Genomic DNA, 24,225 nt, shown 5'->3' with positions numbered 1-24,225 from the left:
GCACAGCGGCTGTAACTTCTCGTGTCTTTATGCAACAAAGGAGCTTATTGAGAGTCGCTGCCTTTTGTAGAATCAGCACGAGTCCTATTCAGCCGCAGTAAACTGAAGGGATTCTCCACATTTCTATAAAAGCCACGAGGCAGAGTTCAGCTAGATGTAAAACGTAGAAGCTGTTTGTTCGTCGTCTTGATTCCGGACTAATTGATATCATCTGTAGTGAGGTCGTACAGGAGGATTATTACAGCTCACTGAAACCAAAGTGGTGAGAGGAGGAGTCCAGATGTCTTCCTGCGGACTAGTGGGCATGGAAAAAATCTCAGTTGCCATCATGCCATGAAACTTTAAATCAGCTTATGGTTGAAAAAGAACATTTCTGGAGCTTCTATTTAAGCGATTTGTTTCGCTCTCTTTCTCTTTGTACATTTCAGGATGGATCATGTGATAGAAAACCAACACTCTGCGGTGAAGAAAGTGCCCATCAGGATCGTCCACTCAGAGGGCGTCTCGGAGAAGGAGACTTGTCCATATCTGCAGCACAGCGACCCCCCCGCTGTCGAGGCGGAGGGTCCTGGTGTGACCCGGCTCGGTGGTCTGGGAGCTGCAGGGCAGGACTCGCTGTTTTGTGCATTTACTCGGCCGGCTGCCCAGACAGACCCAAACCCCCAGAGAGACGCGTACATGACCACGGTTGGAGATCACATCAACTCCGACAGTCAGCAGCCGCTACCGCCGCCACCGCCACCGCAGCCCACAGACGACCGGGCGACGGTAACCACGGGGCTGTCCGAGGATCAGAAGAGAGAGGAGCTGGCCCGGGACATCATGGGAAAGGATAAATCACTAGCTGAGATTCTGGACCAGAGCAAGATGAAGACCACCATGGACCTGATGGAGGGGATCTTCCCTGAGGGGGAGCAGCTGCTGGAAGGAGCTCACCAACGCAGGAAGGTTCCCCCGAAACAGACCGCCACCCGCCCTGCTGAGGAAAGGTCAGCAACTCACTTTCATGTGATCAACTGGAGGGCTTAAAGGGGTAGTTGTGACTCAGTGTGGTTGTATGAGGTCCTTCTCCATAGTCAGTGTATTACTACAGTAGATGGAGTTAGTAGAAACATACAGGAGTACCAGCACGGGAGCACCTAAACAAGACCCACCTAAAATATCAATATCAGTTTAAGTGTACGATATATTTTGAATATTTTCACCTCTTTACCTCGCTGTCAGACAGCCCTTTCTGACGGGGAACTGAAGCTGTTATCTATTCTCTCTTCAAAGCCACCAGACTCCATTCACAAAAACAGTTATTTTACCTCTCAGAACACAGGAGTAGCTGGTCTACCGATCAGTTAGTTTGTTTACTGTTTGTTTAATCGCACATTTTTTATTTTTTTATCTGTTTAAAATGTCCCTTAAAGGGAGATTTGTCAAGTATTTAATACTATTATCAACATGGAAGTGGACAAACATGCTGCTTTATACAAATGTATGTATATATTTATTATTGTAAATCAATTAACAACACAAAACAATGACAGATATTGTCCAGGAAAGTGAAAATCGTGCATAAATAAAGATATAAACTCATAGATACTTAAATAAATAAATACATTATGAAATAAATAAAACATAAATGCATAAATAAATGCAAATATACATGCAAAAATAAATAAATAAATAATGAAAAAATAAATAATGCAAAAATAAATAAATGAAAAATGCAAAAATAATAGTCAATTAAAATATTTAATCGCTGTTAACAACACAAAACAATGACAGATATTGTCCAGAAACCCTCACAGGTACTACATTTAGCATAAAACAATATGCTCCAATCATAACATGTCAAACTGCAGCCCAACAGGCAACAACAGCTGTCAGTGTGTCAGTGTGCTGACTTGACTATGACTTGCCCCAAACTGCATGTGATTATCATAAAGTGGGCATGTCTGTAAAGGGGAGACTCGTGGGTACCCATAGAACCCATTTACATTCACTGATCTGGAGGTCAGAGGTCAAGGGACCCCTTTGAAAATGGACATGACAGTTTTTCCTCGCTAAAATTTAGTGTAAGTTTGGAGCGTTATTTAACCTCCTTCATGACCAGCTAGTATGACATGGTTGGTACCGATGGATTCATCAGGTTTTTATAGTTTCATATGATACCGATACCGTCTACAACCTCCAAAATCACAAGTTGTGTTAATGCGTTTAAGAAATTAGTGGCGTTAAAACAAATTTGCATTAACGCGTTATTATCGCGTTAACTTTGACAGGCCTAATTAGTACATTAATAGAAATGCAAACTTGACCAAATCAACCTAAACATTGAGAATTCAGTCGTGTGAAAAACAAACAAAATGGGTCGTGAACCACTGCGTTCTGTAGCTAAGAGAATATACGAGAAAATCATACGTGCCACATAAGAACAAATGCATTTTTGTCTATTCATTGTGTTTAAACCCGGTATCTCTGCACAGTGTCAGATAAAGATCAAGCTCCATTAATATTATTAGTATTATACTATTAGTAGATTCTAGTGGAGGCTGCGCAGGATTGTTTTAGACTCATGTGATCAAAACCTTTCCAATACCACCAGAGCGTTCTGAAGTCCAAAAGTCAACATTTATTGAAAAAAGATAAATTTAATCATTTAAAAAAAATCACTACATGTTTTTATCTATTGAAATATTCTGCTTCAATTCATATTTGTTGGCGTTTTGCCTTTCAAAAACAACATTTTCACTGCGGTCAAGAAAGTGTTTGCTCTCCCGCCCGCCGCACACAAAGGGAGGAACGCACTGACGAGTTCTATTCATTCAATTAAGTGGATTTAATAAAAAACGACTGATTTAAACCGTTGAATCACTTTATTCAAACTGAGGATATTTTTTTTGGGGTGATGACGTCATCAAATTTGACGACAGACATTCAAAGCTTCATTTGAAAAACCTCAGTAGAAGCTTTGAATATAAAGACATTGGTGTGTGTTCTTGTTTGGTTTGGTAATATGAGAATCATTATTTGTTGGTTGTGTTTTAGGGAGAAGGAGGACAGCATGGCATCAGCTGTCACCATGGTGACCAGTTCGACGTATTACAGCACATCTGCTCCCAAAGCTGAGCTCCTGATTAAGATGAAGGACATGCAGGAACAGGAGCAGGAGGAGGAAGACTCTGAAGACGAGCTGGACATCGATCTGGCCAACAAGAAGGTACCAAACACTCACCGTGCAACATTCATATATTTAGTGTTCATGCGATGACGTAACTCTGTGGGCGTGAACATGCTGGGAAAGTGTAACATAAAACAATGAAGAGTTTTGGTCTTGTTTTTCATGCCCACCTGCAGCAAGAGCTCATCGACAGCCTCAGCAAGAAGCTTCAGGTGTTGCGCGAGGCCCGCGAGAGTCTCCAGGAGGACGTCCTGGACAACAACGCTCTGGGAGACGAGGTGGAGGCTCGAGTCCAGCAGATCTGCAAACCCAACGAGCTGGACAAGTTCAGGATGTTTGTCGGAGACCTGGACAAGGTGGTGAGCCTGCTGCTGTCGCTGTCGGGCCGCCTGGCCCGAGTGGAGAACGCCCTCAACAGTCTGGAGGAGGACGCCACCGCTGACGAGACGGTGAGTACATGTAAACCTTAAGGCCCAGACGAAGGCCGACTGTTGCATCGCCTCACGTCGCCTTTGTCTTGGTCAGAAATGTACAAACAGTTAGCACGTACGTTCTGCTCCTGCGTGAGAGGAAATAACTCTCTACAGCAGCAGGTGGCGGTAGTCTGTATTCATCATTCACAAAGGGAAACAGGAAGACCGAGGACGGCGGATATGCAAGCCGTTGTTATGATACGTAGGGCTGTCGCGGTGAAGGATTTTCCCCTGCGGTGATAATGATTGTCTCAACGGCACCATATGCCGTATTATTGCAACTTTTTTGGCTGGAAATTGCTTAATTTCTCCTGAGTTTAGTGCTATATAAATAACTGTTTGTCTACTATTAGGTATATTGTTGCTTTTTAAATGACAAAGATGACAGTTTTAAAACAAATGAAATGTTGGATGTTCATGTCGCTGTGAAAATATCTGGAGATGAAACATGAGAAGAGTCTTCTGTGTTTGTGTCCTCTTGACTTCACTCGTCGGCTTGCTTTCCTCGCCTCCGTTTCTCTTCTTCTCGTGCACTGATTGGTTTAACAGCCAATCAGAGGGATTTCTCTCACCGACGAGCTCCGCCGCCGGTTCAACATGCTGAATCAGCCGAAGAAACTTCCGACATGCGCAGACTAGAGCCGACGGTGAAAAAACTAGACCAACGACTGCCCCAAACTGTCAATCACTGTGTAATGGTACGTGTCCACAGGGGTGTTTTTTTATCATGATTGATCAGGTTAACTTCGCTTCCCAGCATTGGACGCTTGATAGGCTGCCACTAGACACCTGATTGGACGAACGCTTTCCCTCGTGGGCTGCTGCTGGTTTAAAACTGGAACCAACATGACGGCTCAAAATGTGTTTATGAAAACATTTTATGAGAAATAATCCTGCAGGTGATGAATCTGTCTTTATTTTGGATCAACAACGGTTAGTTTAAAAGTTTCTAGGGAGTTTCCAGAGGTGGCGATTTGCGTCGGATGCCCGTGATTTGCATAAAGTAGCCTAGAGCGGCATCCTGACGGTTCGTCTCTCAAATCGCGCCGGGAATGCATTGCACGGCTGCTTACGTAGACAATGAATGAGAAGGAAAGGACAGAGGCTGTGGACGTGAACCATCAGGGCCTTTAGAAATCTACCAGATAACAGAGAAACCTCCTCGTGTGTTTCATCTACAGCGAACGCTGATCGAGAAGAGGAAGCTGCTGATTCGTCAGCACGAGGATGCGAAAGAGCTGAAGGAGAACCTGGACCGCCGGGAGCGCGTGGTTTACGACATCCTGGCCAACCAGCTGCCGGAGGACAGCCTCACGGACTACGAGCACTTTGTCAAGATGAAGTCGGCGCTCATCATCGAGCAACGAAAGCTGGAGGATAAAATCAAACTGGGCGAGGAGCAGCTCAAGTGTCTGACGGACAGTCTGCCGATAGAGCAGAGGCTGGCCTTGTGAGGAGGCTGGACGCTGGACGCTGGACGCTGGACTCTGATGCTGATGATGATGGTGATGATGTGTTGAACCTGGTGTCCAGCAGAGGGAGACAGAGACGAAGAGTCTGCAGAGACTAAAAGACATTACTCAGTTCTGTGCTGAAGCGTCTCGACTGCCATAAAACACCTCGTGGACTCACAGCAGCCAGAAGAAACTCCTCTATGAAAGATGCTGCTTCTCCTGTATGGAGGACGGAACCTGACAAAATAAATAAAAGATAAATGAATAAATAAATGACTCGATAAATAAATAAATATGCCATTAAAAGTAGCAAAAATAATATTAAAAATAAAGGGAGTCATTAATGAATTGATAAAATGGGACATAAATTGATATTTCTGTTTTATTTTGTATTTATTTACCGTTGTATTAATTCCCTTATTTATTTATCCATTTAATTTCCACTTTTACTTATTTATGTATTTATTTTAATGATTTTTTTAAATGTATTTACTTATTTTTGCATTTATTTTTATTTATGCATTTATTTTTCATTTATTTATTTGTGCATTTATTATATAATGAGACAGAAATGTGAAAACAATAAATGTCTAAAGAAAAGAATACAGAGATAAATAAGTTTGGGGAGATAAATAAGGGAAAATCATGCAGAAATAAATAAATAAATGCTTAAACACATAAAATAAATATGAAATAAATACAAAAATAAATGCAAAAATAAATAAATACATTTAAAAATAAATAAAAACATTTAAAAATGCATAAAAAATAAATACATAAATAAATGTGGAAATTAAACAGAGGAGTAAATAAATAAGGGGATTTATACAAAGGTAAATCAATTTAAAAAAAAATAAAATTAAAACAGAAATATCAATTTATGTCACATTTTATCAATTAATTAATGGCTACATTTATTTTTAATATTATTTTTGTTACTTTTAACAGCATTTATTTATTTATCGAGTCATTTATTTATTTATTTTTTATTTTGGCAGGTTTAGTCCTCCATACTGGCATCCACCTACCACTGTATCTAATGTCTTTCATGCCATTTTTGCTTTTGTTTTTATTGTTTTTGTTTTTTTTAGTAATTTATTGTAGCCTTTTGAATCTGCGCAGGAGGGGACAGTATTTTATCTTTAACTGATTTTGAGCAGCCGTGCTACCTGAATATTTATCATGTTTAAATAATTTCACAATCTGAAAAACCCTTTTTCACATCAAATCTGGCCCACTATTTCAGTAACAGTGTTTGTTAATAACACATTTATATATGAATATGTACTAGTGGCCTTTTATATCAGATTTTTCGTCAGTGAAGAAGCGCTTTCTTCTGCAATAAACGGAGGATGAAGGCGGTGCAGCAGCCTGTGAATGGACCCGGTCACAGAAGGAACAGAAGCACTTCACATCCACACTTTAACTCAAGTGAAATCCACATTATTTTTGAAGTGCCTGGGGAGTCACCCATGTCACCGCCAACGCTGTTCATCCACCGCTGCATGCTGCTGCTGTTTTATTCACACACAGATAAAAAAGAGACGTGTTTAGATGATGATATACGTTGACCCCAAGTGTTTGTATTACTTCACTGTGTGCAGATAGTTTCCACAGTTGTTACTTGACTTCTAGATATATTTCAACACTAAAATCAGGTTGATCATTTTGCAACCAAATACATGGAAGTGAATCATTCCAAAGCATTTTGTTACCAGCTTTGAAGGATTGAACGGTTGTTTTGTTTCACACTGCTTCATGCACTGCTACAGCCTGACTCTTAACACTTTACCAGCTGTGCTCCTTTACGTTGAATAAAAGAGTCGGCCGAAGTCACCTGTGTGATTGATTTCTGACTGGCGATCAGTCATTCTGTCTGTCGTTCATTAACTCCTCCACCACGCCCTGCTCTCACCTGATAGTGAGGAAGGTTAAGGTGACGTTGGAGTGGATCTTTAACTGTCAGGTGTTAACAGATTTTCTCTCACAAAGACAAACGCAACATGTGAACTAACGCTCAGATTCATTCTCCTGTGATCAATAACACATCTGTGGAAGGATTGGGTTCATGTTGAGAACTTGAGACACGTTGAGGTGAGTAACCAGATGTTTTTATTTGACTATATAACATGTTTAAACTGACAATCATTAACTCCAGTAACTAGAACACTTTCTTTGCTCCTCTGCTGCAACTTTAAAAAAGTTTATTCTACTTCTCAACACATTTTGATTTTCATCTTGGATGATATTGATTTATTCCTGTTGTATTTGTAGATGTTATATTGTGATACTGTTTGTTTGTATCTGTGATAATTAAGGAGAAAGTTAGAATATAAGATATTCAGATCGCTCTATGCCGTCTATGCTCAAAAATAACAAAGTATAATAATGATATTAAAAGTTATAAATATATTAGGGCTGTCAATTGATTAAAATATTTAATCGTCATTAATCACTAGTTAATCGTAGATTTTTTATTTGTTCAAAATGTACCTTAAAGGGAGATTTGTCAAGTATTTAATCCTCTTATCAACATGGGAGTGGACAAATATGCTGCTTTATGCAAATGTATGTATATATTTATTATTGTAAATCAATTAACAAAACAAAACAATGACAGATATTGTCCAGAAACATTCACAGGTACTGCATTTAGCATAAAGATTTAGCATGTCTGAAAAAAAGTCCCAAAAACAGTCAGAAAAATATCAACAAGGAAAAGTTTTTAAAAAGTCTGAAAAGTGTATAAAAAATGTATGAAAAAAAAGTTAAAAAAATAAAATAATTATGAAATATGTACTAAAAAAGTTCGACAAATATCCAACAAATGTCCAGAAAAAAAAGTTAAAAAGAATGTCCGAAAAATATCAGATAAAAAGTCCGAAAAATGTCTGACAAAAGTATGAAAAACAAGTTTAAAATATTTCTGAAAAATGTCCAAAATATGTGCTAAAAAAAACGACGACAAATGTCCGACAACTGTCCGAAAAAAGTAAAAAACAATGTCTGAAAAATGTCAGAAAAAAGTTAACAACACAAAACAATGACAGATATTGTCCAGAAACCCTCACAGGTACTGCATTTAGCATGTCTGAAAAAAAAAGTAAAAAAGTTTTTTAAAAAATGTCCGAAATATGTCCGAAAAAAGTACGGTAAATCTCCAAAAAATGTCTAAAAAAGTGCGAAAAATGTATGAGAAAAAAAGTAAAATAAAATGTCCGAAAAAAGTACGACAAACATCCAACAGATGTCCGAAAAAAAGTCCAACAAATGTCTGAAAAAAAATATCCGAAAATCTGCTCCACTATGACTTGCCCCAAACTGCATGTGATTATCATAAAGTGGGCATGTCTGTAAAGGGGAGACTCGTGGGTACCCATAGAACCCATTTACATTCACTGATCTGGAGGTCAGAGGTCAAGGGACCCCTTTGAAAATGGACATGACAGTTTTTCCTCTCCAAAATTTAGTTTGGAGCGTTATTTAACCTCCTTCATGACCAGCTAGTGTGACATGGTTGGTACCGATGGATTCATCAGGTTCTAGAGTTTCATATGATACCAGGATCTTAACTCTAGCTCAACATGGCGAGATGCCGCTAGAGAAAAGTGGGTGAACTGACCCTTTAAAGGTGTATTTCAGACATGTTGATGGATGCAGCTCTCCTCATACTGTCTCATCCAAGTTTATCGTACTTTATACCGTAGATGTTAAACAGTATAAGTGTTTATAAATACCAAATTAAATGTGAATTAAATCCAGAATATTAATGTGGATAAACTGAGAACACGTCAGCTGTTTAAACTCAGTTTATGTCGTCAGCAGGTGTGGACGGTGTGACGTCAGCGATGTGTGATTCATCGGTCCGTCTCTCAGAGCGTTAGCGGTCCCTACGGTCAGGATGATCTACCTGGCTCACACAGCTCACTGGCAGTTCCTGGGCCTGGTGGCGGGGGCCGTGGCGTGGATCCTCATCCTGGCCACGACCGGCCTCAACGAGTGGCGTCTGTGGCACGTGGCCGACGTGTCCGTTGTCAACTCGGGCGTGGCGTGGGTGGGCATCTGGAGGGCGTGTTTCTACAGCCACACCCTCCCCGGGATAGAGAACTGTCGGAGTATCGGCGTCTCGGACGCCTTCGCCCCCGCCGAGATCTCCGTGGCCCAGGTGTTCATGGTGCTGGCGCTGATCTCCGGCCTGGCGGGGAACCTCATCGCCGCCGTGGCTATGAGGATGGTGTACTTCTCTGTGGAGGACCGCAGGAACATTAGGCTGGTCTTCGTGCTGGCGGGCGCCCTGTACGTGCTGACGGGGACGATCTGCTTGGTGCCGCTGGCGTGGAACATGAGCTCGGTGTTGAACAACAGAACCATAGACTTCCCTCCCGAGTTCCACCTCCCCGCCGCACCCGCCAGGCAGCGGGTCGGCTCGGCCATCGGCGTGGGCATCATCGCCTCCATCCTGATGCTCATCAGCGGGCTGCTCTTCGTCTGCTACCGCCACGCCTGGGTGGCCCTGAGAACGGAGGCCCCCAGAGACACCCAGGACCCCAAAGACACCAGGGACACCAGAGACACCCGGGACACCAGAGACACCCTCCATGGTCCCTGGACAGAGACGGCCCCGGCACAGAAGACCACATTACCAAACGGGGACAACCGGGGTCGAGATAATCCTGCATTTTACAGTGAAGAAGTCTCATGAGGACAAAACGCCAACATCAAGGACATTTTACTGGTTTACAGAAAGAGACTTGGACGATGTCAGAGAAGAAAAGTTTAAAGATTTAAAGCCGCTGAATCTCTTATTAATGTATATGTATTAATATACAACCAGAAACACTGTGAGCTACACATTAATCCAGACGTCAAAACACAGAATCATCCAGAATAACAGTCAAGAATTCACCCTGTGACAGCTGAACCATAATCTGAAGAATAAAACCTGAATTAACGATCACTACTAGAGTGTTATTCTCATTTAAAGAAGCACTGTGATAATGTGACATTCAAATGCCGGCCCTCATGATTCATTCCTCGCTCACAAGACCACGTAGAAGAGTTAAAAATAAATGTGTGTCAGGTTGTTATTTAAATGCCAAACAAATAAAGATAAGCTTCTCATAAAACTGGACGACGGCCTCTGGCGACGCCATCAAATCTCAACATTTTTAATCTGTGTGATTAAGAGGAGAACTTTCAGTGCTCTCCTAAACTTATAATTAGGACTGTCAGTCGATTAAAATACTTCTTTTTTTTCTATCAGTTCTAAATATACCTTAAAGGGAGATTTGTCAAGTATTTAATCCTCTTATCAACATGGGAGTGGACAAATATGCTGCTTTATGCAAATATATGTATGTATATATTTATTATTGTAAATCAATTAACAACACAAAACAATGACAGATATTGATCCATAAACCCTCACAGGTACTGCATTTAGCATAAAGATTAAGCATGTCCCAAAAAAAGTTTTTAAAAAAAATCGAAAAATGTCCAAAAGATATCAGAAAAAAAGTCTGAAAAATGTCCAATAAATGTATGAACATTTTCTTTTTTTAAATGTCTGAAAAATGTCCGAAATATGTCTGAAAACAGTACGACAAATATCCAACAAATGTCAGACAAATCTCCAAAAAAAATTAAAAAAGTCTGAAAAATGGCTGAAAAAATTTATGAAAAAAAGTAAAATAAAATGTTTTGAAAAAAGTACGACAAACATCCAACAAATGTCCGAAAAAAAGTCTGAAAAATATCCAATAAATTCTGAAAAATTTCTGAAATATGTCAAAAAAAAGTCTAAAAAAAGTCAGAAAAATTTATGAAAATATTTATGAAAAAAAGTAAAATAAAATTTTCGAAAAAAGTACAACAAATGTCTGAAAAAAAATATCCGAAAATATGCTCCAATCATAACATGTCAAACTGCAGCCCAACAGGCAACAACAGCTGTCAGTGTGTCAGTGTGCTGACTTGACTATGACTTGCCCCAAACTGCATGTGATTATCATAAAGTGGGCATGTCTGTAAAGGGGAGACTCGTGGGTACCCATAGAACCCATTTACATTCACTGATCTGGAGGTCAGAGGTCAAGGGAACCCTTTGAAAACGGACATGACAGTTTTTTCCTCTCCAACATTTAGTGTAAGTTTGGAGCGTTATTTAACCTCCTTCATGACCAGCTAGTCTGACATGGTTGGTACCGATGGATTCATCAGGTTTATAGTTTCATATGATACCAGTATCTTCACTCTCCTTAAATATCACAAGTTGCATTAATGCATTAAAGACATTAGTGGAGGAGGGGTACTCAGTTGGTTGCAATCTGCAACCACACCACTAGATGGCACCATATTCGGCACACTGTCCCTTTAATATAAAAGTATTGAAAATAGTTTTACTTTGATATTGTCCTGTAATCAAACATACTGGTTCCTGTTGTCATGTTCCTAAAGCTATAACGAACCAGCTGGATTCAGTTTTCCGTCTCCTGTGTGAGGTGAGTACAGATCTGTTGGATCAGTGTTGCCAGAGTTCAGGGCCAGATGCTTCATATCTGTAATAATAAAGTTTATCTCTCTGTTATCCAGCAGAGCTGTTCTGGACGGCGTCGCTTTAATGACTGATCAGCTTTATATCACCACGCAGCGCCACGGGGGAGGCAACAGGACGTGCCAAAGGTGTGGGCTTCTGACGGGGGGCCCGTGTTAGCGGGTCAGGTTGACTGCTCATGTGACCCGGGTAGGAGGCTGACGAGAGCAGGCATGTGAGTATGGAGGGGGGGGTGATTGTTGCCGAACAAAAGAGCCTCTTCAGCTGTCAAAAACACGAGGCCCAGAAGTGGATGAAAGGTGGAACCTGCTGCTGGAGGAGCTCTGGAGCTCCGACCTGCTGCTTGAGGAGCTCTGGAGCTCCGACCTGCTGGTGGAAGAGCTCTGACCTGCTGCTAGAGGAGCTCCGGAGCTCCGACCTGCTGCTGGAGGAGTTCTGGAGCTCCGACCTGCTGCTTGAGGAGCTCTGGAGCTCTGACCTGCTGCTAGAGGAGCTCTGGAGCTCCGACCTGCTGCTGGAGGAGCTCTGACCTGCTGCTACAGGAGCTCTGGAGCTCAGACCTGCTGCTAGAGGAACTCTGGAGCTCAGACCTGCTGCTGGAGGAGCTCTGACCTGCTGCTAGAGGAGCTCTGGAGCTCCGACCTGCTGCTGGAGGAGCTCTGGAGCTCTGACCTGCTGTTAGAGGAACTCTGGAGCTCTGACCTGCTGCTGGAGGAGCTCTGGAGCTCTGACCTGCTGCTAGACGAGCTCTGGAGCTCCGACCTGCTGCTAGAGGAGCTCATACAGACGTAGGCAAAGTTGTTGGTAACGTTCCGTTAAAGAGAGAAAAACCAACAATGGTCACTGAAATAACTTGAAACTGACAAAAGTAATAATAAATAAAAATTCACTGAAAATGAACTAATGAAAATCAGATATTGTTTTTGAATTATGGTTCAGCAGAATCATTTAAAAAAACAAACTAATGAAACTGGCCTAGACAAAAATGATGGTACTCTTAACTTAATATTTTGTTGCACAACCTTTTGAGGCAATCACTGCAATCAAGTGATTTCTGTAACTCTCAATGAGACTTCTGCACCTGTCGACAGGTATGTTGGCCCACTCCTCGTGAGCAAACTGCTCCAGCTGTCTCAGGTTTGAAGGGTGCCTTCTCCGAATGCATGTTTCAGCTCCTTCCACAGATGTTCAATAGGATTTAGATCAGGGCTCATAGAAGGCCACTTCAGAATAGTCCAATGTTTTGTTCTTAGCCATTCTTGGGTGTTTTTAGCTGTGTTTTGGGTCATTATCCTGTTTGAGGACCCATGACCTGCAACTGAGACCAAGCTTTCTGACACTGGGCAGCACATTTCACTCCAGAATGCCTTGATAGTCTTGAGATTTCATTGCACCCTGCACAGATTCAAGACACCCTGTGCCAGATGCAACAAAGCAGCCCCATAACATAACCGAGCCTCCTCCATGTTTCACATTAGGTACAGTGTTCTTTTCTTTGGATGCTTCATTTTTGCGTCTGTGAACATAGAGCTGATGTGACTTGCCAAAAAGCTCCAGTTTTGTCTCATCTGTCCAAAGGACATTCTCCCAGAAGCTTTGTGGCTTGTCAATATGCATTTTGGAAAATTCCAGTCTCGCTTTTTTATGATTTGGTGTCCTCCTCGGTCGTCTTCCATTAAGTCCACTTTGGCTCAAACAGTGACGGATGGTGCGATCTGACACTGATGTACCTTGACCTTGGAGTTCACCTCTAATCTCTTTGGAAGTTGTTCTGGGCTCTTTGGTTACCATTCGTATTATCCGTCTCTTCAATATGTCATCAATTTTCCTCTTGCGGCCACGTCCAGGGAGGTTGGCTACAGTCCCATGGACCTTAAACTTCTGAATAATATGTGCAGCTGTAGTCACAGGAACATCAAGCTGCTTGGAGATGGTCTTATAGCCTTTACCTTTAACATGAAGGTCTATAATGTTCTTTCTGATCTCCTGAGACAACTCTCTCCTTAGCTTTCTGTGGTCCATGTTCAGTGTGGTACACACCATGACACCAAACAGCACAGTGACTACTTTTCACCCTTTAAATAGGCAGACTGACTGATTACAAGTTTGAAGACACCTGTGATGCTATTTACAGGACACACCTTAGTTTAACATGTCCCTATGGTCACATTATTTTACATCTTTTCTAGGGCTACCATCATTTTTGTCTAGGCCAGTTTCATCAGTTTGTTTTTTAAAATGATTCTGTTGAACCACAATTCAAAAGCAACAGCTGATTTTCATTAGTTCATTTTCAGTAAATTTTTATTTATTATTACTTTTGTCAGTTTCAAGTTATTTCAGTGACCTTTGTGGGTTTTTCTCTCTTTAACGGAATGTTACCAACAACTTTGCCTACGTCTGTATTAATTTAATTGTTAAAAAACATTCCTCCAGATAAGAGATGTGGTGAAAGTATTTTAATAGTTCTTTGGTCTCTGTCTTCACCAGCCTCCCACCTCTCCGTTGCACATTCCCCTCTGCAGATAAGCCGACATAATACACTCCTGTTTTATCTAATCTGTGAGGCGAAGTCATCTATCAGCTATGATGTTTAATGGAGGAGAGCTGATAAGCGGGAAGGAAGGTGATCAGTGAAACCGTTAAGATGTCCAAAGTATGATTCCCCGAAGCCGACCAGAGGTCTATAGAAGGACATTTTGATTTGCAGCAGATTGACGAGAGCTGATTGGTGGTGAAACCTCCAACAGATGAGTCTCATTATGTCGTTTTATTGTCCTGTAATCGACCCCAGAGATCAAATCAGAGAGTTATTATAGTCAGAGTCGTCTCCGTGTGTAGCCACGAGTAACTACAGTCATCTGAAAGATAAAACTTTACTGATTACTTTACATAAAAATAATATATGATGAGCTTTTAAAAGGCAACACGTTAAATATTAAACCAGTTAAAGATAAAGCAGCTCCAGTTACAGACGTCTGTGACGTCTCTTAAAGGGCAACGCCACCAATCTAACACTTCTAACTAGGAAGGTAGGAAGGGAAGTAGGTAGGAAGGAAGGAAGGTAGGGAGGGAGGTAGGTAGGTAGGGAAGTAGGTAGGAAGGAAGGAAGGTAGGGAGGGAGGTAGGAAGGTAGGAAGGTAGGGAGGAAGGAAGGAAGGAAGGAAGGAAGGAAGGTAGGGAAGTAGGTAGGTAGGGAAGAAGGAAGGAAGGTAGGGAGGTAGGTAGGTAGGCAGGAAGGTAGGAAGGAAGGTAGGAAGGAAGGTAGGGAAGTAGGAAAGTAGGTAGGGAGGTAGGAAGGAAGGAAGGAAGGTAGGAAGGAAGGAAGGAAGGAAGGAAGGAAGGAAGGTAGGGAGGTAGGTAGGAAGGAAGGAAGGAAGGTAGGAAGGGAAGTAGTTGGAAGGAAGGTAGGGAGGGAGGTAGGAAGGTAGGGAGGTAGGTAGGTAGGAAGGAAGGAAGGAAGGTAGGAATGGAGGTATGGAGGTAGGAAGGTAGGTAGGGAGGTAGGTAGATAGGTAGGAAGGAAGGTAGGTAGGGAGGTAGGTAGATAGGAAGGAAGGAAGGAAAGAAGGTAGGGAGGTAGGTAGGTAGGTAAGTAGGAAGGAAGGTAGGAAGTAAGGTGGCTTCTAGCTGCCGACAGTAACGTTAATATTGCCGTTGCTTGGCAACGGTGTTCTTCGCGACTTAACCACTTGAACGCCAAAACATATGGTGTACACGACGTCTCATGTCGTAAACACGAGCTCACCAGTTTCATTTGAAGGAACCAAACGGCTTTAAAAAGACGACGGCGTCGTCATGGTAACATAACACCCAACCTCCAGTTAGCTCTGTCAGCAGCGAGGCCTTTGTTAGCGCTGTTAGCATCGTTAGCTACGAGCCGTCACATTCAGCACCTTTAAAAGAACATGAGCTCCACCTGGAGCAGCTACAGCAGCAACATGATGCTCACAGGCAGAGGCTTCAGGAACATGATGTCTACAGGCTGAGGCTTCAGGAACATGCTGCCTACAGGCGGAGGCTTCAGGAACATGATGCCTACAGGCGGAGGCTTCAGGAACATGATGCTCACAGGCGGAGGCTTCAGGAACATGCTGCCTACAGGCGGAGGCTTCAGGAACATGATGCCTACAGGCTGAGGCTTCAGGAACATGATGCCTACAGGCTGAGGCTTCAGGAACATGCTGCCTACAGGCTGAGGCTTCAGGAACATGATGCTCACAGGCGGAGGCTTCAGGAACATGATGCCTACAGGCGGAGGCTTCAGGAACATGATGCTCACAGGCGGAGGCTTCAGGAACATGATGCTCACAGGCGGAGGCTTCAGGAACATGATGCCTACAGGCTGAGGCTTCAGGAACATGATGCCTACAGGCGGAGGCTTCAGGAACATGATGCTCACAGGCGGAGGCTTCAGGAACATGATGCTCACAGGCGGAGGCTTCAGGAACATGATGCCTACAGGCTGAGGCTTCAGGAACATGATGCCTACAGGCGGAGGCTTCAGGAACATGATGCTCACAGGCGGAGGCTTCAGGAACATGATGCTCACAGGCGGAGGCTTCAGGAACATGATGCTCACAGGCGGAGGCTTCAGGAACATGATGCCTACAGGCGGAGGCTTCAGGAACATGATGCTCACAGGCGGAGGCTTCAGGAACATGATGCCTACAGGCTGAGGCTTCAGGAACATGATGCCTACAGACGGAGGCTTCAGGAACATGATGCTCACAGGCGGAGGCTTCAGGAACATGATGCCTACAGGCGGAGGCTTCAGGAACATACTGTCTACAGGCTGAGGCTTCAGGAACATGATGCCTACAGGCGGAGGCTTCAGGAACATGATGCCTACAGACGGAGGCTTCAGGAACATGATGCTCACAGGCGGAGGCTTCAGGAACATGATGCCTACAGGCGGAGGCTTCAGGAACATGATGCCTACAGGCGGAGGCTTCAGGAACATGATGCCTACAGGCGGAGGCTTCAGGAACATGATGCCTACAGGCGGAGGCTTCAGGAACATGCTGTCTACAGGCTGAGGCTTCAGGAACATGATGCCTACAGGCGGAGGCTTCAGGAACATGCTGCCTACAGGCTGAGGCTTCAGGAACATGATGCTCACAGGCGGAGGCTTCAGGAACATGATGCCTACAGGCGGAGGCTTCAGGAACATGATGCCTACAGGCGGAGGCTTCAGGAACATGCTGTCTACAGGCTGAGGCTTCAGGAACATGATGCCTACAGGCGGAGGCTTCAGGAACATGCTGCCTACAGGCGGAGGCTTCAGGAACATGATGCCTACAGGCTGAGGCTTCAGGAACATGATGCTCACAGGCGGAGGCTTCAGGAACATGATGCCTACAGGCTGAGGCTTCAGGAACATGATGCTCACAGGCGGAGGCTTCAGGAACATGATGCCTACAGGCGGAGGCTTCAGGAACATGATGCCTACAGGCTGAGGCTTCAGGAACATGATGCCTACAGGCGGAGGCTTCAGGAACATGATGCCTACAGGCTGAGGCTTCAGGAACATGATGCCTACAGGCTGAGGCTTCAGGAACATGCTGCCTACAGGCGGAGGCTTCAGGAACATGATGCTCACAGGCGGAGGCTTCAGGAACATGCTGCCTACAGGCGGAGGCTTCAGGAACATGCTGCCTACAGGCTGAGGCTTCAGGAACATGATGCCTACAGGCTGAGGCTACAGGAACATGCTGCCTACAGGCTGAGGCTTCAGGAACATGATGCCTACAGGCTGAGGCTTCAGGAACATCGTTCTGCACGTTTGGGACTTTTACTTTTGATACTTTAAGTACCGTTTTGCTGATAATTTATATGTACTTTACTGTATTGGTGCTTTACTCCGTTCTCATCCCAGATAACACTGATGAGGAGGATCTGGTTGTGAGGGTTTAGGAACATTATCGTGATGGTTTATCTTTTATGAGCGTGTTGAGTAACGGAACACTGATTTCACTAAACTGTAGTTCACCAACAATCGTATCTTATCAGAGTCTGAACTCTGAAAATCTCCATCTGACCTCCATCTGTCAGCGTAGAAGAAGGTCACGTTACAGCCAATCAATCACCTGGCTGTGAGCGGTGTGATATGGACCCCTCGGGGTGCGTTTGTTATGGACCCCTCGGGGTGCGTTTGATATCGACCCCTCGGGGTGGGTTTGATATCGACCCCTCGGGGTGCGTTTGATATCGACCCCTCGGGGTGCGTTTGATATCGACCCCTCGGGGTGGGTTTGATATCGACCCCTCGGGGTGCGTTTGATATCGACCCCTCGGGGTGGGTTTGTTTGTTTGTTTGTTTGTTTGTTTGTTTGTTTGTTTGTTTGTTTGTTTGCAGTCGGATGCGTTTGAACATAATTCCTCCTGAGAAGACGACATTTCCATTTCCTCTGACGGTAATCAAGGAGAACATCTGTGCAGTTGTTTTCGCTGCCTCCTCCTGCTGATAGCCGTCCTCACGCCGGGGGAACCTCCCGGCAGAGGATGGGGGGGGGGGAGCCTCCCGGCAGCCTGCGTGGCGTCGGAGGATGAGGTTTGGGGGGGGGGGGGCTTTTTACATCCTCTAGTGCCGGGGTCAGAAACCTTTACTATCAGAAGAGCCAAACAAATTTGTCTGGAGCCACAAAACATTTGATCATTGTGATGAAGGTAACACAGTTTATAGTCTAAGTATATAGTATATAGTATATAGTATATATATATAGTGTATATATATATATATATATATATATATATATAAAATATACTATATATAGTATATAAGTCTAATGCAGTGAGGGCCAAAGAGCAAATGCACTACGGAGTATTGGGGCCACATTGAGGGTAAAAACATCTGAGAAGTCATAACTTAACGAGGAAAAAAGTCGTAATATTACGAGAATAAAGTCATAACTATGAGAAAAAAAGAAAATAACACGTAAAAGTACTACTTTATAATATTATGACTTTATTCTTGAAATCTCAGATTTATTGTTTTTCCTCAATGTGGCCCTGATACTCCACCGTACCGTCGTACCATAGACCTACAACAATGATAAATAAAAATGAAAATGTAAACAAAAAAACAGTTATTCATTTCCACTGGAGAGGAGCTAAAGAGACGCAGGTTGCTGACCTCTGAACTAAAGCAAAAATCTCGGCCCCTGAAGGCAACATCTGTTTCTGTGACAACATCATTATCACTCATTAGTGCATAAAAAGTTGCATCATTAGGTGACCATGCAATAACACATCTATGTCCCTCTGTGTGAACGATGCAGACGGGTTTTGGGAGAGCAGCGAGCGGCGGCGCCCTCTGACCTTGTGTAATTATGTCAACCTGTTCTACATTCTTCACAGTACACGCCGCCCATTAGAGCGTTCATTAAACACAGCTTAGCTCAGCGAGTGACCAGGAAATCTGATGGAATTAGTCTCACGCTGCGTTTCCACCGCCGCGGGCCGACCTGACGGACCGATGGCGGCTGCTTTCTGTCCCCGCAGGGACCCCAAAATAGGTTACAGGTTGATGTGACTAATAGACAGCCGGATGGGGAGAGAGAGCAAAAGAGCAGTTTCCACCTCTGACATAACTACAGAAAAATATGTTTCACACAGATTCAAGTGATTATTACAAAACAACAGTAGCACAAGACAATCACCTTTTTTTACATGAAAAAAACAACTTTTTAATATAATTTCAAAATGTGAATCATCTGAATGTGCTGCACAATACAGCCCATAATCAAACCTAACCAGGCACAGAACAACTTGTGCTTTCTATAATGTTTAAGTATTAAGAATAACTTACAATCACAGCATTTTTTTAAACTAAAAACATTTGAAATCTGTTGGCACTGATGAGAGAAAGATCCTCAGGATAAGGAATATAAAGGATTTTTATAAAACATATCTTTAAAAAAATATTCATTTCTACCGGTCACAGCAGGTTCCTTTAAAATGTCATGTTGCAGGCGAGTCATTTAAAATATAGCTGCAAGAATTCACAAAACATTTGATCAACGCAGGCGATAAATGAGCCCTTCTACAGGATCTTTGATATAAAACCAGATCTTTATGTTAAAGCAGTTTGGAGTGCAGCTCTACAGGTGATTGTGTGTTTTGCTGTCAGTCTAATTCTGTCCTTTTTTAAACGTACTCTGAGCGCTTCCTGAAGGACACGTCCGTGCTCATGACCTGGTACCGGCGCTGCTGCTGCAGCACCGGCTGCGGCTCCACCTGCGAGCAGGAGCAGGAGGTGACCAGGAGGAGCCCGGCCACGATGAGCAGGAACCCTCCGGCCCAGCCGCAGAACAAGGCGTCGCCGAACTCCCACCGCGGCACCACGTCCGGCACTTTATCGTCGAAGAAGTGTATCACGGCTAGATGGGCCATGTAGGACACGGGGATGAGACACAGCACCCCGGAGATCACCCCCAGCACCCCTCCTACGGTGGTTAAAGTCCTCTTGGAGGCTCTGTGCTCGTTACAGCTGTTGACCAGGTAGAGTCCAGGTATGGAGACCAGAATTCCCAGCATGCCCACGGTGAGGGACGCACACATGAGGAAGCGGGCCAGCTTGAGGTCACTGGAGAGGCCCAGCAGGCTGTCGTAAGCTCTGCACTCCATGCCGCCGACGTCCTGGACCACGCAGGTCTCCCACAGGCCCAGCTCGTAGCTCTCCACGGGCAGCAGCGCCGTGGACATGGTGAGCCACTGGGGGAGGATGGTGGTGGCCAGAGCGCACAGCCACGCCGCCACGTAGATCAGCATCCCCAGCAGCTCCAAAGCGCAGGCGCACGAGTCCATGTTCCTCTCCTCTCTGTGTGTGTGTGTGGCCTCCACGCTCGACAGAGTCCACAAGAGTTCTTCTTCTTCTGTGGTGGCTGCACTTCAGATGGAGATGGAGATGGAGATGGAGAGGCCTGACGCTGCTCACAAACACCTGGTAATCCGAGCCGAGCGCTCTCCGCCGGACTCTGGAGCTCTCTCTCACTAACGGCTCCGTCTCAGAGGAGCTCACATCTCCAGGCCCTCCCCCTTCCTGGTCCTGGTCCTCCTCTGGTCCTCCTGCTGCTGCTGCTGTGCCAATGGGCAGCAGGGACGGAGGAGTGGGGGTTATGGGTAGGGATGGACGCTGTCAACAGCCGGCCAAGGGGGCGGGGGTGGGGTGAAATATAGACTTGTGCATTTGTTATGTAAGAGATTAACTCCCTGATGTGTGTTTTTATGCATCCTTCCTGTCTATAAATAAGCAACAAATTACCAAATTAAAGCAGCAGTCAGGCTGTTATTTAAAATCAAAAACAAAGATAAACTTCTCATAAACTGGACGGCCTCTGGAGACGCTATCAAACCTTCAGATTTTTTAATCTGTGTGATTAAAATGAGAGCTTTATTATTTTTAAAATAGTTAGTTGCATTTACTTTTTTATTTTATTTTATTTTATTTTATTTTATTTTATTTTATTTTTTATTTTTCCCTTTTGTGGGACCAAGACCAACATGGGATTGGGTGGGGGGGGGGCAGGTCCATTTTCGGTTTTTATTATTTCATGTCACGGACACCGAGTTATGTTCTACATTTGATCTATCTGTTCTAAATGTTCCTTAAAGGGAGATTTATCAAGTTATTTTAATCCTCTTATCAACATGGGAGTGGACAAATATGCTGCTTTATGCAAATATATGTATATATTTATTATTGTAAATCAATTAACAACACAAAACAATGACAGATATTGTCCATAAACCCTCACAGGTACTGCATTTAGCATAAAACAATATGCTCAAATCAAAACAGAACCCATTTACATTCACATATCTGGAGGTCAGAGGTCAAGGGACCCCGATGAAAATGGCCTTGACAGTTTTTCCTCTCCAAAATGTAGCATAAAGTGTGGAGCGTTACTTAACCTCCTTCATGACCAGCTAGTATGACATGGTTGGTACCGATGGATTCATCAGGTTTTATAGGTTTTTCTTATGCTAAATGCAGTACCTGTGAGGGTTTCTGGACAATATCTTTCATTGTTTTGTGTTAATTGATTTCCAATTATAAATATATACATACATTTGCATAAAGCAGCATATTTGTCCACTCCCATGTTGATTAAAGTATTAAATATTTGACAAATCTCCCTTTTAAGGTTCATTTTGAACAGATTAAAAAAATGTGGGATTAAATATTTTAATCGATTGACAGCCCTAATTATAATATAAATTAATTAATTGTTTATTTGTTATCTCAATGTAGAAAAAGAGGAAGGGTTCTCCCTGGATTTTTTTTTATTATTATTTTATTTAAATTTTTTAGAGGATGACCAGCCCCCCCCCCCGAATGGCGAACGCCTATGTGGCCTTTGCCTCAAGGAAAAGCACAACCACCGCCTTCTAGTTAATTAATTTATTATCCGTGTAATAAAATTATGCAAGGAAGATAAAACCTGCTTCATGGATAGTGAGCTTTATTAATCATGATACATATAATAATAATAATAATAATAATAATAATGCATGCCTTTCTTCTTTAGAGTGGATGATGTAGATGAGTGTGTGACGGCTGCTGTCGGAGTCGCTGCATCATGTGACTGAACCAGAAACAACAGAGCAGCTGATTGTGTCTCGTATGAAACACTGAACACTACATGGCCTGTAGAGAGCATCGTAGGAGGCCACAGATCAAAGATCTGATGGGAGGAAATGTTTCCCAGCCGTAAACACACACTCACACACACACACACACACACACACTCACTCAGGAACACACACACACACACACACACACACACACACTCGGCAACACAACACCAAACAGACACAAAAATGCACAGATAACATCCCGGCCTGCTAAACTCCTCCTCGTCCTCCGGAGAACAAAACGCTCAGCTGACAGCACTGACGTCTACACAAAGAGGCCACGCTTGCTCGGCTGCATGCACGCACGCACACACACACACACACACACACACACACACACACACGCACACACACACACACACGCACACACACACACACACACACTAACACACACACACACACACACACACACAGACACACTAACACACACACTCAGTCAGGTGTACTGGTCAGTCTGCGGCGAGGACTGGAGTTACTGGTTTCAAGTATTATAACAAAACAGTCGTCGGCATGATGATAATCTCGGATCTCAGGTTCCATTCAATAATTCTCATTAAATAAACTAATTAAAATAAGCTGAAAGACAATCTAAGATATAAAGTTTAAATAAAGGGCTAAAATATAAACATAAATAAAATATTAAATACCAAACCCCACCGAAAAAAGTCAACATTTTCCTCCGTATAGTCACAGAAACTTTAGAGGAGCACACAAGATATAATAATAATAATAATAATATAATAATACTGTTCTCGTCATAATGACGGCCTGTTTGGTAAAAGGAGGAAGTTCCTCTTCAGTTTCACGTCACACTGAATTTAAGCCACCAGACAACCTGAATAAAACTATGAGGAAATGAGTTTATTTATCCGTGTTGTTGTAGTTCCTGCTGCTCACAGAGAGACGTCAACAAAGTCCTGGATCACCTGAAGAATTAATGAAAAAAACACTGAATCCAACTCAATGCAGACTCTGGCTCTGCTCCAGACGGTTCTAGAGAGGGGCATTCACGTTTTCACGTCGTCCAACACGCTTGGCACACAGGAGAGGCTTCAGTTGGTTGTAATCTCCTCACCTCACCACTAGATACCACCAGGTCCTCCACACTGCACCTTTAAGTGATAATATAGATGTGGCCCTGTGCATAAATGTTAGCAAGTTAAGAACTTTGCAATTAAATTAAGAGCTTTTAGACCTTTTACCCCTGCAGACATTTTGACTTGTCAGGAGAAAGCAGGTGATCTAATTTAGTTAACGATGGTTCAGTTCCATTAAATGTTCCAGTAAACTGTGACAGAGAGCCGGCAGCATGCAGAACACCAGGACCTGGAACCGGCTCAACTAAATGGAACACGTCAGACAGCGTCTCATATTCAGGAATAATATTGTAACAGTCGATCTGTTGCTGCTAAAGTGTCATCTAAGTGTGCCAGCAATGATCCATAATCAGTGGAGAAAGAAGTACTCAGATCCTTTATTTAAGTAAAAGTAGAAACAAAAGTCTAAAAAAAACTCCATTACAAGTTAAAGTCCTGAATTCAGAATGTTACTGATCAGCAAAATGTATTTAAATTATCAAACGTATAAGTACTCATTATGCAGAATGGCTCCTTTCAAAGTATGTGAATATTATATTATTTTGTTTTTAACTATAAGTGTCAAATATAGTAGAGTAAAAAGTGCAGTAGAAGTATAAAGTAGCATAAAAATACAAGTATAGTACAGAATATCTACTCAAGTACAGTACTTGAGTAAATGTACTTAGTTACATCCCACTGTGGTGACAGTGGATAGTTGATAAATGTTGTTATATCTGTAACAGACACCAGGTGGCGCTGTTATACCACTTAAATAACCCTGTAGTCAACTACAAACTACCAACACAGGGCAAACAATTCAACTTCAGGATAAAGACATTTTTATGTTTGGAAGGTA

General features: G+C 43.1%; 3 protein-coding genes across 5 annotated transcripts in view; 2 read left to right on the top strand and 1 right to left on the bottom strand.

Annotated features, from left to right (window-relative positions):
• shroom2a (shroom family member 2a) overlaps positions 1-5,442 on the top strand; it is a 49,985-nt gene extending 44,543 nt beyond the window's left edge. For all 3 annotated transcript variants that reach the window (XM_037770354.1, XM_037770355.1, XM_037770356.1), the window contains 4 exons: positions 429-989; positions 3,040-3,211; positions 3,349-3,621; positions 4,827-5,442. In XM_037770354.1, the coding sequence (XP_037626282.1) occupies positions 429-989; positions 3,040-3,211; positions 3,349-3,621; positions 4,827-5,099 (1,279 nt within the window). In that variant the 3' untranslated portion in view covers positions 5,100-5,442. The remainder of the gene's footprint in view (positions 1-428; positions 990-3,039; positions 3,212-3,348; positions 3,622-4,826) is intronic.
• A 533-nt stretch (positions 5,443-5,975) lies between these two features.
• Positions 5,976-10,225, top strand: cldn34a (claudin 34a). Its single transcript, XM_037770357.1, has 2 exons — positions 5,976-7,193; positions 8,925-10,225. The coding sequence occupies exon 2, from the start codon at positions 9,001-9,003 to the stop codon at positions 9,799-9,801; it is 801 nt and encodes a 266-aa protein (XP_037626285.1). The 5' UTR covers positions 5,976-7,193; positions 8,925-9,000; the 3' UTR covers positions 9,802-10,225.
• Positions 10,226-19,313: 9,088 nt separating this feature from the next.
• On the bottom strand, positions 19,314-20,803 carry LOC119487843 (putative claudin-24). The gene has a single exon (XM_037768893.1). It carries the CDS (start codon positions 20,458-20,460, stop codon positions 19,801-19,803), a length of 660 nt encoding a protein of 219 aa, XP_037624821.1. The 5' UTR covers positions 20,461-20,803; the 3' UTR covers positions 19,314-19,800.
• Positions 20,804-24,225: the final 3,422 nt, after the last annotated feature.

The sequence above is a fragment of the Sebastes umbrosus genome, chromosome 5 (genome assembly GCF_015220745.1).
Source record: "Sebastes umbrosus isolate fSebUmb1 chromosome 5, fSebUmb1.pri, whole genome shotgun sequence".
In the NCBI taxonomy this organism is placed as follows: domain Eukaryota; kingdom Metazoa; phylum Chordata; class Actinopteri; order Perciformes; family Sebastidae; genus Sebastes; species Sebastes umbrosus.
The sequence above is the reverse complement of the archived record's forward strand: the minus strand, read 5'-3'. Positions and strand labels throughout refer to the sequence as shown.

Excerpts from the sequence above, each read along its gene's own strand:
- LOC119487843 (XM_037768893.1), bottom strand. The coding sequence starts at position 20,460 with ATGGACTCGTGCGCCTGCGCTTTGGAGCTGCTGGGGATGCTGATCTAC.
- cldn34a (XM_037770357.1), top strand. The coding sequence starts at position 9,001 with ATGATCTACCTGGCTCACACAGCTCACTGGCAGTTCCTGGGCCTGGTG.